General features: G+C 39.3%; 1 protein-coding gene across 2 annotated transcripts; it reads left to right on the forward strand.

Moving 5' to 3' along the window:
• Window positions 1-168: 168 nt before the first annotated feature.
• FH (fumarate hydratase) lies at window positions 169-18,189 on the forward strand. 2 transcript variants are annotated; one of them, XM_075744663.1, is made up of 10 exons: window positions 169-374; window positions 5,820-5,954; window positions 7,269-7,379; window positions 9,955-10,131; window positions 11,105-11,287; window positions 12,231-12,396; window positions 14,234-14,437; window positions 15,607-15,734; window positions 17,262-17,415; window positions 17,985-18,189. In XM_075744663.1, exons 1-10 carry the CDS (start codon window positions 258-260, stop codon window positions 18,125-18,127), a joined length of 1,518 nt encoding a protein of 505 aa, XP_075600778.1. In that variant the 5' UTR covers window positions 169-257; the 3' UTR covers window positions 18,128-18,189. The 2 variants fall into 2 exon arrangements, with proteins under 2 accessions (XP_075600778.1, XP_075600779.1); XM_075744664.1 differs by lacking the exon at window positions 169-374 and adding an exon at window positions 907-1,201.
• Window positions 18,190-18,468: the final 279 nt, after the last annotated feature.

An 18,468-nucleotide genomic window follows, 5' to 3' on the forward strand; every position in this document is an offset into this window, starting at 1 on the left:
TCCGCCCTACGGGGGCGGACGGGGACGCGCTCGACCCTCCGCTGCGCTGGCGCCGGCCCCTCGGCCCCGCCGCTGAGGCGGTTCTCCCGCGGCTGGCTCGCCGGAGCTCGGCTCCCGCCCCGCCCGTGGCAGCCGATTGGCGCGGCGGAGCTTCCAGGCTGATAGACGCCCTCACCCCCTTGACGCTCGTCCGGGGCGGGCCCGTTGTCTCCCCTCCCCGCGGCCGGCCCCCGGCGGTGCTCCCCGCCGCCGTCACCATGCACCGCTCACTCCGCGCCTGCCGCCGCCTGGGCTGCTCCGCTGGCCTCTTCGCGCGACAGCCGCCCCCGCGCGCCGCCGCCGCCCGTTGGGGCCCGCCGCCGCCGCGCGCCATGGTGAGCGCCCCGGCGGGAGGGAGGGGAGGGGAGGGGGGGGCGGGGAAGCGGTGACCTCTAACTGCCACTGCCAGCCGCTGCCGCCGTGGCTCCACCCCCTGCACCCGCCGGCGCTCGCGACCCTCCGTCGGGCCCCCCCGTCCCTCACCGGCCGGGAGCGGGGGCGAGCGGTCGCGCGCAGCCTGAGGAAACGACGGCAGCGGGCACGGGGGATTCAGTCTGGCGTGTTCCCCCGTGGGGAGGGCGCCGGCAGCGGCACCGGGAACGTGTTGCCGCCGTTCCCGGTCAAGCTTGTGCGGTGCTTTCTCTCTTCCGCCGGGTAGGCTGTGGCGCTTGTCCCCGCCCGGCGCCGTGCGGCCTGCGGCGGAGTGCGCGGGTAACGCCGGGGCCCGGCTCAGCCCCCGCTCGGCAGCGCTGGCGCGCCCAGATTCGCAGCTCCGAGGCGGTGGTTTCTGCAGCGCGCAGCTGCCCGGGGGATGGGATTTACGTCGTGAGCAGGGCTGTTAGGCGTCTCAGCGTGGCCCTGGAGGGGGAGCGAGGTGAGCGGTGGGCTGGCATCAGGCCGAGGGGCCAGGAAAGGTGTTACCGCAGGACCTGCTTTGACGGAGCTGTGGCATGCAGCAGCTTCTTCCACAGAAATTACAGGCCATTTCCTAAAGCTGTTGTACAAATAAGAAAAAGCTGTATTCTCACAGAAATGAGAGTATCTGGAAAATCTTTGAGGCTGCCTGAAAACTATGGAGCTTTCTGCTGAGAACGGCCAGTGACCTCTAGCAGCCATCCTCCGTTAGCATTCAAGTATAATCAGTTGAGTGTCAGGCTGAAACGTGAGTGGAACTATTTTATTGCACGCAGTTCAATGTTGAAATGAAGATGTTATTTAAATAAGGACCTCTGAATCTCAGTATTAACGGCTAGGTCGTTACATGGAAACCTTAGTCTCAGGTGCATCTCTGTAATTTCACTCCTTAAAATGAGGAGATAACTCGAGACTGTCAGAATAATTCCTGCAGAAAGTGAGATTGATGAATTAATAAGTTAATTTTATTATTTAGTTTAGTAAAATAGTTAATATATTTAACTAGAACATTATTTCCCAGTCTGTGGTATTTATTATGGTATAGAAAGTGGCATTAAAAACCCCAGCTTCCAAATAAGTGAATAAACTGCATGGTGAATGAAACATACCTGTGTAACAAAACCTGTGTCAGAGCAGACTATGTAACTCATAAGCCCTTGGCCTGTCAGGTGGTTCCCTGTTTTTATTTTTCTTTTTGGCATTATCCAAGAAAAACATTGTAGATCATGATCTTCATTTACTTGCTGAAGACCCAGTATTTATGAAAGGCTGCAGTCTTACAGGAAATATATGCCCATTGATCTTTGCTGGTCAGAAATATGACCTGTACTGTAAATAGAAATTATTAATTGCTTGGGTTTAAATAACAGCAGAAATACCCCTCAGCTAATTTGGAACTCAAGCAGCCCTTGAATTCTTACAGGAAAATTTTGTATGCTTTTATTTCCAAGAGGACCACCAAAAATGTATCAACGAGTATTTAAATTAAAAAACCCAACACTACTTTTTGATGCTTGCAGAGATTTTTCAGTAGCAAGAGTTGTTTTGGAACACCTTGTGTAGATACAACCAAATGTGCATGTTCTCCTGTGGTATGACTATTGTGTTGCTTTAACTTAGAGCTAAATTGCACAAGATGTTTTAAATGAAATTGTGGTCATAATGGTCCTTCTTCAGCTGAACATTGTAAAAAACTTGGTTTTGGTTTCTAAAGAGTAAATTTCAGAATTTTTTACTCAATTGATGTTATAAATGAGAAATGACACTTAAAAATGGAAACATTCTTCATCTGTTAAAGGAGAGCAGTTGAGCACAAATTCCATTTTCTGTTTGCCTTCAAAAATTGGTTTTGGCATGCTAAAAATGGTGATTCTTTGAATTGAAATATTTATACCCAAAAGTTGCTGCATCCTTAAATCAGAATGTAATTTTCCACAGGAAACATTATTGCAGCAGTTCTGCCATTTGAATATCTGCACTGTGTTATGGTGCAATCAGTTCTGGCTGATGAGTTCCCTGCAACAAGGCAAAAGTACAGTTATGTTTGCCTAACTGTGTAAGCTCTGGACTATAGATTCTTGGGGTTTTGGGAGGAAGGGCACACCTTGTCAGGCCTCTTAAAAATAATAAAAAAATTGTAAAGGTGGGGAATAGTTCTGAGCTGAGACTTGCTATAGCTGTGATAGAAGCTAAGCGAGTAGAGGAGTTTGCCTTGGCTTGTGGCAGAGTTGCTAGGTCTCCTTTTGGCTTCTCCTGTAGCCCACTGGTGGGGGATGACATGAGTGTGTTCCTGTAGCACCGTTTTAGGGCAGGTTCCCTAGGGCAGGGAGTGACTACAGAAACCCCTTTAGATACTGGAACTGGGACCTTCAGCTCATAAAGCCACCCAAGAGGGTGAATTCTGTCTAAGGAGTGGGGGAAGCATGGGGTTTTTTACATAAAAATTCAGACAGTGACTTCTGCAGGCAGGCAGCTACGCTACTCTGAAGGTAATGCTGACGTTTAGTTTAGTTACTTTAGTACGTGTGAAAAACATCACTTTGCTTTTTTACCTAATGCTACTCAGCAAATGATACTCAGCATAAAGTACCTTACCCTGTTAACTTCATTGGAGTTTGTGAATGTATGTAACGTGGAATTGGCTAGGGAAATAATTTTTTTTTAATAACAGGATTTTGTTGTTAAAAGGTACTTGTATGAGGAGGTACTGATCCTACTTATCTTTGTTTCACCATTGTTGACATTGGAATTATGTAAGTTTGAGGGATCAGTTGTGCAACTGCTAGCTTTTTTGTCTAAAAGGTTACAAGTAGTTTAACTTTTTTGTATCATTTGAGCATGGTTACTTTTGGTGGTTGAACCAGTGACACTATCAAGAGCTGGGCTTGGAACTGAATTGGTTCTACTTATCCAGCTCTAGGAAAAGCTTGATATTGTCTGCTTACACAAGGTGTCCAAATATCAAAAGCAGGGATGTCAGATGCATCAATGATATCTGCTGTGGAATATTAAAATATGGACATGTACAGTAAGACCCACAAGCATCCCCATTAAACATTTTTGGTAGTAAGATACTAAATAAGTGTTGACTGTGTTCTGTTTCTTGTTGGCATGTAAATTAATGCTAAGTGATTTAAATAGGATAAAGAGGGTTAAAGAACATAGGAATGATGTATTGGTCCACACTAAGCTTTGTATTCTTGTGGGGTCAGTGTCTGGGAGAGCATCAGCCAAAACACAAGGTGTGGGGAGTGGGACAGTGATGCGAGAGCCAACCCTTGCTGTTTGTGGGCTGGGCTGCAGTTTCTTCTGGGTCACATGCACTCTGCAAGAGTGCCCTAAGTGAGCGGGGCTGGTGTCTCTGGTATGCGACTGCTGGAGTACCTGATGGCAGAGTGTGTCCGGGAACAATGCTTAGGACAGTAGAAAGGTTGTAACACCCCCCGACACACACGCTACCACCGCCTGCAGCTTGCCATCCGCAGTGATGCGGCCCTAGACTAGCTGCTGCAGAAAGTCAGTGTTGCTGGAGAGGCTGTTCTGCCCAATACCCAGCTGTGCTTCTGTCCAAGAAGACTGAGACCCACCAAGCAAGCAGCAAGTAAAATGGACCAAGAAGAGAGGAACAGTCTGACTTCAGAAGCGGACACCTAGGGAAGAGTAAGAACTGTGCAAACATACGTGATGTTTTCCTCTTACTCTGACCTAGGCTTTTCATTTTCATGTCAGAGGATTTCCTTAGTCTGTGGTTTGTCTGTATAATAATCCAGTTTAGATATTTTTCTGAGTGCTTATCTCGTCTTCCCTGAACTTGTGCAGACTTCTAGCATCCACAGCATCAGCTGGCAAGGAGTTTTGTCAGTCTGCTACTTGTCTGCAGAGCTGCTTCACTTCCTTGCTTTGAACCTGACTCCTACTAGCCTGACCTTGTGGATCCTTTTTCTTGTATTGGAAGAGACAGTGAGCAGCTAACACCTATTGCCATTCTACTGATGTTTTTATTGACCTCATTTTCCCTTCAAACCCCAAGTTAGCTCTCTTCTGAATTAAAAAGTCAGTTGTCTTAAGAAAGCTGTTCCCTACCTTTCATCAGCCTTATTGCCTTTCTTTGTACTGTTTCCAGTAATACGCTTTTTGAGATAAAAGAACCAAATCTGCACAAAGACTTCAGAGTGTAGGTGAATCATGATGGCACAGTAATGTTTCTGCTTGTATCCTCTGCTTTTCTTAATAGTTTCTAACATTTGCTTTTCTACTTTCACTGTGCTGCAACACTGACTTGATACTCAGGTAGAGCTATCACAAGGATTCACCCCTGAGGGTCACGGTTTGGTCAGAATCTGGCATTGTACATACACTACTTATGGAACTGAGATTGTTTTACTCCATCTGTGATTAAGAATTAAAAAAGACTTCCTCCCCTTCCTGAAGACTCTGCAAGAAGGTAATCTCCTTGGGGTCTGGGGAAGGATGAACACCTTTCTCACAGAAAATTGGGACTTTGCTAACCAAGGCATGGGGAGAGGAAGATTAAACACCTCTTGCTTCCTGTCCAGTCCCATAACCTTTGTAGAGCTGCACGTGGATGTGATCACATCATCACAAATGAATGGATTGTTTCACAAAAAGTAAAAAAAAAAATACTTTTTACTTGGTATATGTCAGCTAAAATTAGTTACCTCTAGCTGTGTTAGATAACAATGTTAGGTGTATATGTCGTACAGAAATACTGCCTTACATAAATATTGCACAAAATATTCCTAGATGCAGTTTCTTCACAGCTACTTTGGTTAGGGCAACTGTGTTCCTGGTTTATTAGACTTGGGAAGATAATTAATTGTCAGTAACTTGGTACTGAATTAGTCAGTTGCTTCCTTCTAGTGTTTTTCTTCTGTCCCATGTGCAGTGTGGATTTCAAACAGGGATCGTGTTACATGTATGTTGCCTGGGTGGATACCACCTACATTCTTACTGTGCTAGTTCCTCCCTTTGGTTTTAACAAAACACGAATTCTGTAAATTGTAAGATAAGTTACTAATTCTTTGAAAAGAAGAAACTAAGTCTTTTGTCAGGATGATGTGTTTCATACAGTGGGCAGCTGAGGTCTTAAGTGTTGCAGTGCTGCCTGTCACCAGTGGGTCTGCGAGCCTGCATGTTAGTGGTTGTGACTTTGTGAGACAGGTGCTCAAACTAGAAAAATGTCTTAACTTTGAATATATAATTAGAAAAATACCTATGACTAGCTGCATGCCTTTGTTTTTTTCCCCTTCTTGCACATTTTTTCTTAACCATATCTGCTTTCAAAAAGGATGTGCTCTTTACCAGTGTTTGAAATACGTTTATTTTTTTGCTCTCCTTTTCCATAGTCCACTCAAGAGGCTTTTAGGATAGAATATGATACCTTTGGTGAACTGAAGGTCCCAAGTGACAAATACTATGGTGCCCAGACTGTCAGATCTACAATGAATTTCAAGATTGGAGGTGTTTCAGAAAGAATGCCAGTAAGTCATTTAAAGCTGTGTTCATTTCTTCTCTTTAAGTGTGTTTTGGATGCGAGAGTGAATAACTTCTTAGACTTTTGCTGGGAATATGATTAACTTTGAATTTTAATTAAAGTTAGAAATCTATGGCAAGATAATTCTGTGGTAGAAATACTTTTTGTTGCATTTAGATAAATTGAATGTTGCTTTTGAGTAATTATTTTATTGTGTTGCTTATTTTTTTTTAATAACCAGGATGAACAGAAATCTATCTTTGGTTTTTCTGAAGACAAAAGACTAAATGGAATAATTTGTTTGCTATAGCATTACGTAGTTTTAGTGAGGATGTTTAGTGTAGCATGAGTTGATATGAAGTTATTTTTTCATGTGTAGCTGTGCATAGAGCATTAGTGTGCACGTGCTTTGTCATGCGCTGGTTTTGCACGTACTGAAACATACATTAGTTTGCCCTCAAAAAGGCTATTTTAGAAATAGAACCAATCCTCCTTTTCTGTTTGTTTTAATGCATGTAATCTGTTTTGATACACAAAGCATAACTGGACTTAAAAAGAATGAGCTGAGTACTGCTTTCTAGACTGTTAATGGGAGCATAGGTCATGTGATCTGATTGCTCTTTGGTTTGGTTGATCATAGAATCATAGAATGGTTTGGGTTGGAAGGGACCTTAAAGGTCATCTAGTTCCAACCCCCCTGGCCATGGGCAGGGACACCCTCCACTAGACCACGTTGCCCAAAGCCCCATCCAACCTGGCCTTGAACACTTCCAGGGATGGGGCCTCCACAACCTCTCTAGGCAACCTGTTCCAGTGCCTCACCACCCTCACAGGGAAGAATTTCTTCCTAATATCTAATCTAAATCTACCCTCCTTCAACTTAAGGCCATTACCCCTTGTCCTGTCACTCCATGCCCTTGTAAACAGTCCCTCTCCAGATTTCCTGTAGGCTCCCTTTAGGTACTGCAAGTCTGCTATAAGGTCTCCCCGGAGCCTTCTGCTATCCAGGTTGAACAATCCCAAGTCTCTCAGCCTGTCCTCATAGGAGAGGTGCTCCAGCCCTCTGATCAGCTTCATGGCCGCCCTCTGGTCTCAGTCCAACAGGTCGATGTCCTTCTTATTTTGAGGGCCCCAGAGCTGGACGCAGTACTCCAGATGAAGTCTCACAAAAGTGGAGTACAGGGGGAGGATCACCTCCCTTGATGGACTACTGCTGGATTTTTCAGAAGGAGTTTGGTTTAGAACTAGACCTGCACTATGTGTTCCTAAGATGTCCTTTGGGGGAAAAAGAAATGTATTTAAACTTAATCTTGTGTCTCAGGTTCAAGTTATAAGGGCTTTTGGCATCTTGAAGAGAGCAGCTGCTGAAGTAAATCAAGATTATGGTCTTGACCCAAAGATTGCTAATGCTATCGTAAAAGCGGCAAATGAGGTAGGAACAAAATGTTCAAAATACTAGAACTGTAACTGGGTTTTTGTTAAGCTTTTCATAGGAAGTTTGGAGGCCAGTGGATGACCTCTTGCATTTCTCAAATTATAAGAGGAAGGCATTTATTGCTAGTAAATTTTGTTCTTCATCTTAAGAAATCATTTACTTAATATAATGTTTTACTATTTTCCTTCTTATGGAAATGATACAATGTTCAAATACAGTTTGATACTTAAGTTCTAAAAACAATGTAATTTTCTTCCTCTATTAAGATTACTCATTACTTGCATAGTGTCGACACTTCCAGATGAACAGTATAAAAAAAACCTAGGAGGGGAATGGAATCTCAGTTCATTCAGCTAACATAAAGTCTGACATGCCAAGCAATGCTTTTTTGTTTTGAAAGTCTCCAATCTGTTAAGCAATTGCATCTTGGTAATATGAAGACCATCTGCAATCTGAATAGTTTCTCTGTTACTAGTCTACTTCCTCCTCAGACTTAAGCTTACTGGTAAATCTGTGCTTTTTAAGTATCACTTTTCTAGCTAAAAAGGACATGATGTGACACACGGAGGCATCTCCTCTTTCTCAGGATAAATGCCACCCAAGTGCACAGAGTTGTGAATGACCATGGTTTGAGGTATGGTAATACCAGGTGTGTTGCTTTGTGTAAATCAACAGCTATATTTATCTAGAAGCATTGTTTTACAGAGCTTTCTTGTTCTGACTAGCTTAAAAATATTTCAGTATTTGCACAAGGCCTTATCCTCTTTCTACCAGCTGTAGCATCATAAGTCCCAAGACCCAAGAGCTTTGGAGAACTCCAGAATAGTCCAGTCTCTTCTTGTGGTTTCTAGAGTTCTCCTAGTTAAGGGTGGTTCAGAAGTTTTGGTGGCTAAAGGCTACTTAGTTTTGATTCATGAGTTCTGAAAGTTGTTTGAGGCTTTTTTGTTGTGTTTTTTAAAACACCCCTGTGGTGATATCCTTTCTCTTATGTCCAAAATAATTTTCTAATATAAGTTAAAAAGAAAGAGATACAGCAAGGAATTATGTTACTCTTGGAAGTGGGAACTTTGCCCCTGCGTAAGATGGGAAATATGTAAGATCCTTTCCTGAAAAGCATGACTGCAGGAGGAGTGATGTATCCTGATAATCTGCAAAGTTGTGACAACAGATCCTTTGCTTTGCGTTCTCAAATTTCTGAGGCAAATATGCATGGGGGTGATACTTCTGAGCACAGATTTCTATACTATCACAAACACCTATTTAGAAAAAATCTCTAAATGCATATAAGGTTCAACAGGCTCCAAAAAATGTAGATGGAGGAGGAGAGTATTTGTACCTGCTGTTCTGTTTTGATTTGAAATGGTAGTTGTCATAGCCTGCCTACAGAAGATGTAAGTTGGTATAGCCATTTCTGGCTGATTGGGACCTTGTTCCCACAGGTAATCAGCAAGTCAATACATATGAATCTTTTTAAGTCCATGTGATCCTCATACTTGTTTATGTGTATAACATATTCAGTTACAGTTGATGTATAGTAAAGACAGTCACAAGTCCTTTAAAGCCGTGTAGGTCCTGGGCAGTATTAGGGAAAGCACACTTTACAGGAAGAAGGTATTTGCTACCAGCAACCATCTGCTTTCTCATTTTGTTGATGTGAAATCTAATGTCTACAGGTGTTAAGAGGTCTGGAACTTTCCTGTATGAAATTTATTTCTGGAGAAATTTTAGAGTCCAATTATACAGATACCATGTACTGCACGCGCATGACAGATGGCCTTTTACAAAAACACCTCTTCTGGAGGACTGTTTCCCATGAGGAATGGACTTCTGAATGCCTCTAATTCAAATTGTTGTATAGTTGTGATCAGTGTTCATGATGAAACTGCGCAGCTGTTGAACTTGATTTCCAAGAGAAAGCAATGCACCCATGCTGATGGGGAGTTTGTAAACAGATAAGTGCTGTCCAAAAACTGATGTTTCTGACACCCAAAGGATGGTCATGACCCAAGAAGACACACAACATTGAATCAGTACCCTGAAGCACCTTACGTGCTCTGATTGAGAAACTAATTAAGATTATTTCCTTCACCTGGGAGATCTTACTAACAGAGCAAATAACTGTGGAAGGGAGAACCAGCACATACTACCTCTAGTCCTACCCCTAGTCCTAACCAGGAAGATTAGAATCAAAATATGTTTAACATTTGGGAAGGAGGGGACGTTTTCAGACATATGAAATAATCTGCATTGAAGATACAACCTAAAAGACCTTTTTAAAATCTTTTCTTTCTATGACTGGAGAACATGAAATTAAATTACATATTTCTCTGTATTTCAGAATTCAGCATCTTCAAAAAGCTTAGCAAAACTTTTTTGCCCTTTTAATATCTGGTATTGCATCAAACTCCCTTAGTTATTCTGGTATAAATTCACAACTGTTATATGTAGATTTACAAATATAATGGAGAATGTTATTTGAATTATAGTTATAAAATTCTCAATTTTATGATTTTTTTTTTTCTCTCTGTAGAACAAATCTGTAGAACAAATTTTCTCTCTTTTTCCATTATAGGTGGCTGAAGGAAAATTAAATGATCACTTTCCATTGGTAGTGTGGCAGACTGGGTCTGGAACTCAAACCAATATGAATGTCAACGAAGTCATCAGCAATAGAGCCATTGAGATAATGGGGGGTAAACTGGGGAGCAAAAACCCAGTACATCCGAATGATCATGTTAACAAAAGCCAGGTCATTATACTTGCATTATACTGCTTTTAATGTCAAAAGTTTGTTTGTTTTTTAATTGTGAATTTTGAATTCTCTTATATCCACTGTTTAGAATTAGAAGGGAAAAAAAAAAAGAAAAAGAAAGTAACTTTGTGTACAGTTTTGGCAACAATTTTCCAGGTTTTTCAGTTTAAATTTACTTTAAAATGTTGGTCAGTGACAATATGAGCTTTTGAGATGAAAAATTTTGAACTCATTCATGATAGATGAACTCACATGTGATGTAGTGGGTAGACGTGGCCTGGTGACCACCACTGCTACTGCAAACGGTCTTAAAGTAGTTAAATATAGATCCAGTTTCTAAAGGTTGCATACTTATAACTGTTACCTCCATAATGCATTACATGAAGCATGTAGAAAGAATAGTAAGATGGCTAAAGTCCTGTAATGGGTAAAGGAAATATCCACTTCATATTTTTCCCCAAGGATCATGGTAGACATTTTATTATACTTGACTCTTAATATTTTCTTCAGATTGGCTGAAGTTTAAGGCACTTACTCAGTTGCATCCCTTCCTGATCTTCTGTGCTTATTCAGTGTCCTGGGAACTATGGATTTAAGATTACCAAAGCAACAAATAAGTGTTTTAAAGACACCTACAATTCCTTTAAAATCATCCATCCATTTGTTATCTGTCTCTCTTAACTACTTTAGCAATTCTTTTTTCTTTTCTTTTGTTCCAATGTTGTTGTGAACAGTCTACTCATGTAGAGTAGTTTCTGTGGGTATAGTTATAAAAAATTGACTTTATCAATAAGATGCTGGACTGGAGTTTAGATTTTATTATTTCTGCAGATTGACTTGTGGAATACTCCTCAATTGCTTACTCTTTCTTCTTGTTTATAAAATAAAAAGAACAAAGCCATACATGTACATCTTACAGCAACAGTGGTGAGAAAAGCTTGCAAATAAATTTCTTAAACTTCCTTCACAGAGTTCAAATGACACTTTCCCCACAGCAATGCATATCGCTGCTGCCCAGGAGGTTAATGAGGTGTTGTTACCTGGATTAAAGAAGCTTCAGAATGCACTTGAAGCAAAATCCAAAGAGTTTTCCCAAATCATAAAAATAGGGCGCACTCATACACAAGATGCTGTTCCACTTACGCTTGGACAGGTAAAAAAAAAAAAACGCTCTTTTTTTTTAATTCTTGTAAATACATTGGAAGAAACAGAGGCAAACTTGGAGGCCTAAATTAAGTTGATAGCTGAAGAGAAATAATAGGAAACTGCCTCAATCTCAGTCAAAGTATTTGCATCTTTATTGGAGTTTTCTGGATGCTGTACTCTACTGCATCATAAATTTTCTTAATTTTTTTCCATGTGTGCTTTACTTCTAACAGTAATAAGATTTTTAAATCATGTTCCATTACCAAATAACAGATGGTATTTCTATTAGACTGACATCAGAAGGAAGAAGGTAGTTAGTCTGTAATCTGTAAGCTTACATAAATTAAGTTTTGTAAAACACAAAGCTAAGTATTTTGAATGAAAATCTTTGTAATACATATGATCGTGTATATATATGATAGCAAATCTTTATAGTCTTATTGTCAAGAATGGGTTATATTTCATTAATTTGGTAATGAATTAATTTAAACTGAACTGATAAAAATACATGTAAAATTTGTGGGTTTTTTTTCCAAGAATGCATAGGTGGGCTTTTTACTAACTAAAAGTAAATGAAAAAAGCCCAGGATCTGTTTCTCTAATTGTACCTTGAGGACGTTAATTTAATCTGAGAGCTGATTTACCTTGGATTCAGATTCTGCTAAGTACACAACTGAAATAAAAGGCAAGAGAAAGAGGCATTGTGAATACATTTTTATATGTGTAGATTGTTTTTATGTGTAATGGTTCATACTGTGAGAGCAGTCTTCTAATATATGTAAATTTTTACTTTTAGTGAAAATATGCTAAGATTTAGCATCTGTGTGGAGTTCAGTGCCTTCAGTTTTTTAAAGAAATTAGTCCAATCATGTTAAAAATCTAAATAATTCTACATGCTTATTCTTGGTTGTTGTCTTTGTTCCCTTATTTTGTCCTCCTTTCTTTCAAAGGAATTTAGTGGCTATGTGCAACAAATTAAATATGGTGTGGCTAGGATTGAGTCAACCATGCCAAGAGTGTATCAGCTGGCAGCTGGCGGGACTGCAGTCGGTACAGGATTAAACACAAGAATTGGCTTTGCTGAGAAAGTTGCTGCTAAAGTTTCTGAACTGACGGGTGAGGAATGATATTTCTGAGTTATCAGTAAAGCAGTATATGTAACATACAGTCAAATTCAAACTAAGTCTTTCAGTTTCCATACTTCTCATAAGCTTGAATTATGTTTATATTTTAATAGGAAACTTTGTGTTAACGCCATATGTGATACACCTTATACTTAGGATTTTTCATGCAATGTATTTTTATAATTATACTCAGTGCACTGAAAGTGACTGAGATTACCATGTTTTTCTGAGCAAAGCTTATAGAAGATGGATATGGTTTCAGGCTTTTATTATTAGCCCACCTATAATGCTTCTGTCTTGATCACTGCTCCTGTGGCTCTCTTAGTCTGTAGTGAGTTTGCACAAAAAAAAGGGGAAAAAACCCCTCCTAAAGCCACTACATTTCTTCATGTGAAGGAGTAAAAGCTGTCTGGGTTTTTTTTATGCTGTCTTTATAAATCTTAAAACTTAATTTATAGAGCCATTGAGTTTTTTGATCTGTAAACCAGTTCTACTGTGTCACAGTATCAGTTTTTAAAATACCGCCAAAATGAATGCATATGTCTTTCATTTAAATTTGCTGTAAAACCTGAACCTGCTTATCAACAGTATTTTTGTTTTAATGGATCTATTATTCACTGTCTTGTAGAGGGTCAAGACTTCCTTGCACCCTGCGAGGGAAGAAGTAACTTGTCATAAACAGCAGCTGCTGAGAAGCAGCAAAGGGCTTATTTTGGTGCTTGAAGAAGCCATCAGCGGTGTTAGGAAACTCTTCCATCTTGATGCTTGTTAAGTGTACAGTATGGGCAGGTTGCATGAGTTGAAAACAAGTAGGGCAGACTTTTGAAGTCTCACATGTCCTTATAGGGGAAGTTTATTGGCAAAGGCAAAATGGAAAGTTTGGAATGATCTCTGCAACTGAGAAGGCAGCTATGCAATTCAGAAGCCTGTGCAAATTAGACAGGATTTGGTGTTTGGCAGGAACTGCAAAACATAGTAGAACCTCTGCTGTTTCTCTAGCAAACGGTGTTATGCTATTCTTGTTTAAACTGGCAATGTAAGCTCAGACCAATAGCTTTGTGGGGCAGAAGTCCAGCCCACAGTCAGCATCCCTGCACACATCCTTAGTGATGTCCATTACCACTAATACTGCTGACACTTTTCTTCTTGTGGAACCTAGCCTCAAATCTCAGGCATTTAATTAATGTAAACAGAGCTGTTGCTTCCAGTGCCTCTGTGCTCTTACTGTTGGCAGCAGTTTTAGGCATCCTCCTAAGTCTGAATCAGCTTTCACGTGTTCTGTCTGGTTTGTTGTTCCCTTCCAGTGCTGATACTTGGATGTGCCTTTTTTTTTAAAGTAGCTAATTCCATTGTGATTACTCTTTATTTATCCTAATGTCTGCTTTGTGCTGCAAAACCCTCTATTTTCATAACTGAGAGAAAGCATCACAGCAATTGACAATCTAAAGAATCTAACTTGATTTAAAAATGGAAGAAATACATAAGTTTGGGCTAACTTGTAAGAGATTATTGACATTCACAAAATATTGTGGTGCAAAAGCAATGCTTAGTATGCAACATAGTATGAGAGCTTGAAATGTGTACCTTTGTTGTGGGTAGATGCTCAAATGTCATGTTCTTTGTTTTAATGATTTTTAGTGTGTCTTTTGTATTGAATTTACTCTGTTTAAGAAATATGTTTGTGGGATAGGTCTAGAAAAGGGAGATGATCTTACAGTGCTATTATCTTTTATTATTATTATTATTAAGCTAATTATGTGTTTGATTATCTGGTTTATGTCTGCAAGGAAGTGCTTCACAGGTTTAATGTTTCTCCCACCACCCTGTAGGTTTGCCTTTTGTCACTGCTCCAAATAAGTTTGAAGCTCTTGCGGCTCACGATGCTCTGGTTGAACTCAGTGGAGCTATGAACACAGTGGCATGCAGTCTGATGAAAATAGCTAATGATATTCGTTTCCTGGGTTCTGGACCACGCTCTGGACTAGGAGAACTCATCCTGCCTGAAAATGAACCAGGAAGCAGCATCATGCCAGGTACAGAGAAAACATAAAGAGAAAAATTGCCTGTTTCTTTTGTTTTGGACCACAAACTCTTAATAGACATCTACCAAACACCACTTCAAATGTCAGTATGTCCATAATTCAACACTTCTGTTAGTTTTTATCTTTATTTTAACAAAATTTGTGTTTGTAAAAATACTTGCTTGCACAGCTGTGTGTTGGCAAGTATGTGGAGGAGAGTAATGTGTAAACGTATGACTATTAATACAAGTATACTTCTCAAAACCTTATTTTAGAATTGCAAGATCTCTACAATTTTTATGTAAAGGCTTTTCTGAAACAACTTTTAAATTATCTAATCTATGAATTGTAGCAATATCATGATGTAAATTGACTTCTGTCTTTACTTCCTAGCATGATTAGTGTTATGCACTTACATTTTCCCTTCTGCAATGATCCCATTGTATGGGAGGATAAGAAAGGAAGGAATAATATTAGTATTCATTCCTTGCCTCTCTCCTAAAAAAGTATTCTAGGCATGTTCTTCCTGTATGATAAATTATAAAAGAAACAGGTCATGAGCATATCTGGCTTTAATAAAAGCAGATAATGAATGTTCTTATTAGGATTATTTCTAGAAATGCAATCAACCATAAAACTTCCTTGTTGGGAGGCCACTCTAATTTGTTTTGTTTTGTTTTTTCCCTGACAAAGTAAAAAGTACTGATTTTATTACAAAGTAATTCTAACAAATTAATTTTGAGTTGACTGAGATTTGGTAGTGATTTACCAGAAATACCTACTTGTACAAGTAAAGATGGGTTATAATTTCTTGACAGTTAAGAACTGTGGTAATTAACAGCTGCTTAGCTCATGCACATTTGATCCAGCTCTCAAAGTCTTGGTAGATTGCTAAAGCAGCCATAGCTGTTTTAAAAATCCTACATGAATTACTGGAATAGTACTGTCAATTTCTTATCATTTATGGAAATTACTTCTTTTCTGTGGTGCACAGATACAGATGAGTAAGACATGTTACCTCCTACAAAACATCTTCTGTGGAATGTGGTTTGGTAAATAAGGAAACTACTGGGTTTTGGTTGGTTGGGGGATTTTTTGTGTGATTTTGGGCTTTTTTGTTTGTTTGGGGTTTTTTCCTTCTTCCTTCTTTGGTAACCTTTTTCTCTCCCTTCCACAACCAGGAAAAGTCAACCCTACCCAGTGTGAAGCTGTAACCATGGTGGCAGCCCAAGTTATGGGAAATCATGTTGCTGTTACTGTAGGAGGTAGCAATGGGCACTTTGAACTAAATGTTTTTAAGCCCATGATGGTAAGTTCATAAAGTCTTAAATATCTAGGTCTTCTTAAATAATTGTTTGTAGAATCAAATAACTTGTGGGAAAAAAACCTCAGTGAATATTTGGTCAATACAAGCACCGGAGAAGCTAATAAATTGTGAGAACAAATTTTCTTTTTTTGTATGGTAAGTCCTTGTTATTTTGACAGGGAACTGGCAGTCTTTTTTACATGAAACTAATGTATGCAGATAAGCTTTTATCTTAAGAATATATGCTTATCATCAGTCTAAGGAAGTAGGGAGAGGAACACAAACTGAGACAAAATTTTGTTCAAAGCCAAAGGGAATTTGGTGTTTTATCTAAAAATGAGGATTTGGGGTTTTTTCTTTAGTGACTATCTGTTACTAATGTAAGTCATGTAAAATTGTAAATGATTAACGACTGCCTTCTACAGTGTAAGCAGGATACACCATGCTTCTGTGTATTTAATTTAAAAAAGTCAAGCTAATTGAGTGTAACATATCACCTTGTACTGACATTTGGATGTTTTGACACCAAATCATAGTTCTTATTTTTGTCTTTGAGCTACCTACTTTTTTTTTCTTAAAGCCAAGAAGGAAAAATAAACAGAGAAGAAATTGAGGAAAAGAATATGAATCAAAGCATTAAATCAGAAGATTTTGGAGAACTGTGTATAAGATTTTGAAGGAATAGCATAGGGTAGAGTTGATAGTTTAAAAAGACTTGATAGTTTAAGGTGACTTGCAGGAAAGATCCTAATACTAAATAGAAATAAAAGGCAAGTTTTGGAGTTTTTGTTGTCTTGTTAGAAATGAGGCACAAAGGAAGCAGTGTGTCATACGTTATTTTTCTGCACAGCCTATATTGCCTGATAATGCTTTTTTATTATGTTAGAAATGATTGAAAGAAAATTGAAATTTTATAATAAAATCAGTATTTGTCTCTGTCTTACGGTGTCTGCTTAGGGTAATTTTTTTTTTCTGCTGATGTGAACATACTTCTTGTAAGCATATAGCACCTGGTTTTGAAGAGGAAAACAAGTAAAATTATATTAAACAGCCAAGGGGTGTGTCTCACAGAAGATAAATTTTGATAAACAGACACCTGTCCAAAAAAAAAAAAAGTGGCATGTTGTGGATTGTCAAAGTAGAGGACTAATGCCAGACATTATTGTACTTTATATTTTTAGGTGCCTTCTCTTGATTGGTATCTGAGGGGGGAAATGACTAGGAATCAAATGCCTTCATGTGGTTTTTACTTGGTTATTTGTGAATTGTTCTAACGATGTCTGTACATACTGTGGTCGTCTTTATGCCAGAGTCCTTCTGCCATTGAATGCTTCTCACAAAGTTCTTCTACGTAGGAGTGGCTGAGCTTACCCTGCTAGAGGAGGAGGGCGTGCTACTCACTGTACTCCTTTTCTACAATGAGCCTGTAAAGAAGTGGATATTGCGGGGAGAGCACTGGTTATGAACAGATGCACTTGATTGTGCAACTATTAATGTCTGAATATAACAGTTGTTTTTTTGTTTTTTTAGATTAAAAATGTTTTAAACTCTGCAAGACTTCTTGGAGATGTTTGTGTTTCTTTCACTGACAACTGTGTAGTTGGAATCCAAGCCAATACAGACAGGATCAACAAACTAATGAGTGAATCTCTGATGTTGGTAACAGCACTTAACCCGCATATAGGTAGGTTTACGGCTCAGAAACTTGTCAAAACATTTTACTGAAGTATTTTGAGGCAATGTTATTTTGTAAGTTTTATTTGTATTATCACAATGTTTAGGAGACCAAGTCATGGCTCTGGCCACAAATTAATTTACATCACTAACTGCTATTGTTGTTCAAGAAGATGTGTCCTCCTTGCAATGGCCATAGCAGTGCATTATAAAATAATTCTGACTAGAGTTAAAAAAAAAAAAAAAAAAAAGAGTTTGGGAGTATTTGTGTACTTGTCATCCAGATTGGCCTGTTAATGATAATGAAAAGTGAAAGATTGCAAAAAGACTTTTTTTAAAGGAGAAAGTCACATAAAACTTTGATCTAAATGTGTTAAGACCAGATAACAATAACAGAATTTACCTTCACTTTAAGAAAGGAATTGGCGTAAACATTTGGTGCACATTTACTGTAAATTGAGTTAAGCAGTAATAGCATTTTCTAGGAAATGAATTTTCCAGAGGCCAAGTGTCTCACTCTTTTCTCACCTCTAACAAATCTTCTGAAACTGAAAACTTGTTCGTTTTGTTTTGTTACAGGGTATGACAAAGCAGCCAAGATTGCCAAAACGGCGCACAAAGAAGGGACAACATTAAAAGAAGCAGCTATAAAGCTGGGATTCCTTACCTCAGACCAGTTTGATCAGTGGGTGAAGCCTAAAGATATGTTAGGTCCTCAGTAACTTCTGTCCCAAAAAAAAAAAAGTGTTCTTAACATAAAAAATAAATAAAAGAAATAATGATATGCTTTTGTTTCACTTCTCATGCTCACCTTTTTATGGTACTGCTTTTTAACAGATCCGATGGACTGATCTTAGGGGGAAGATTCTACAGCTGTAATTTTTTTATTATAGAAATATTTATGTCGATATTGATGTAATTTAAAAGGTATTTTACTAGGAGGCGACATCAATTTTGGAAAGATGGTGCAAACCCAGTCGCGTTTACGCAGTACGTATTAAGGGAGAAGACGTCTCGTGCGCTTATGCCGCCTGGCCCCAGGTGGCCAATCACACCCCCCGCC

This window comes from Balearica regulorum, chromosome 2 (assembly GCF_011004875.1).
Source record: "Balearica regulorum gibbericeps isolate bBalReg1 chromosome 2, bBalReg1.pri, whole genome shotgun sequence".
In the NCBI taxonomy this organism is placed as follows: domain Eukaryota; kingdom Metazoa; phylum Chordata; class Aves; order Gruiformes; family Gruidae; genus Balearica; species Balearica regulorum.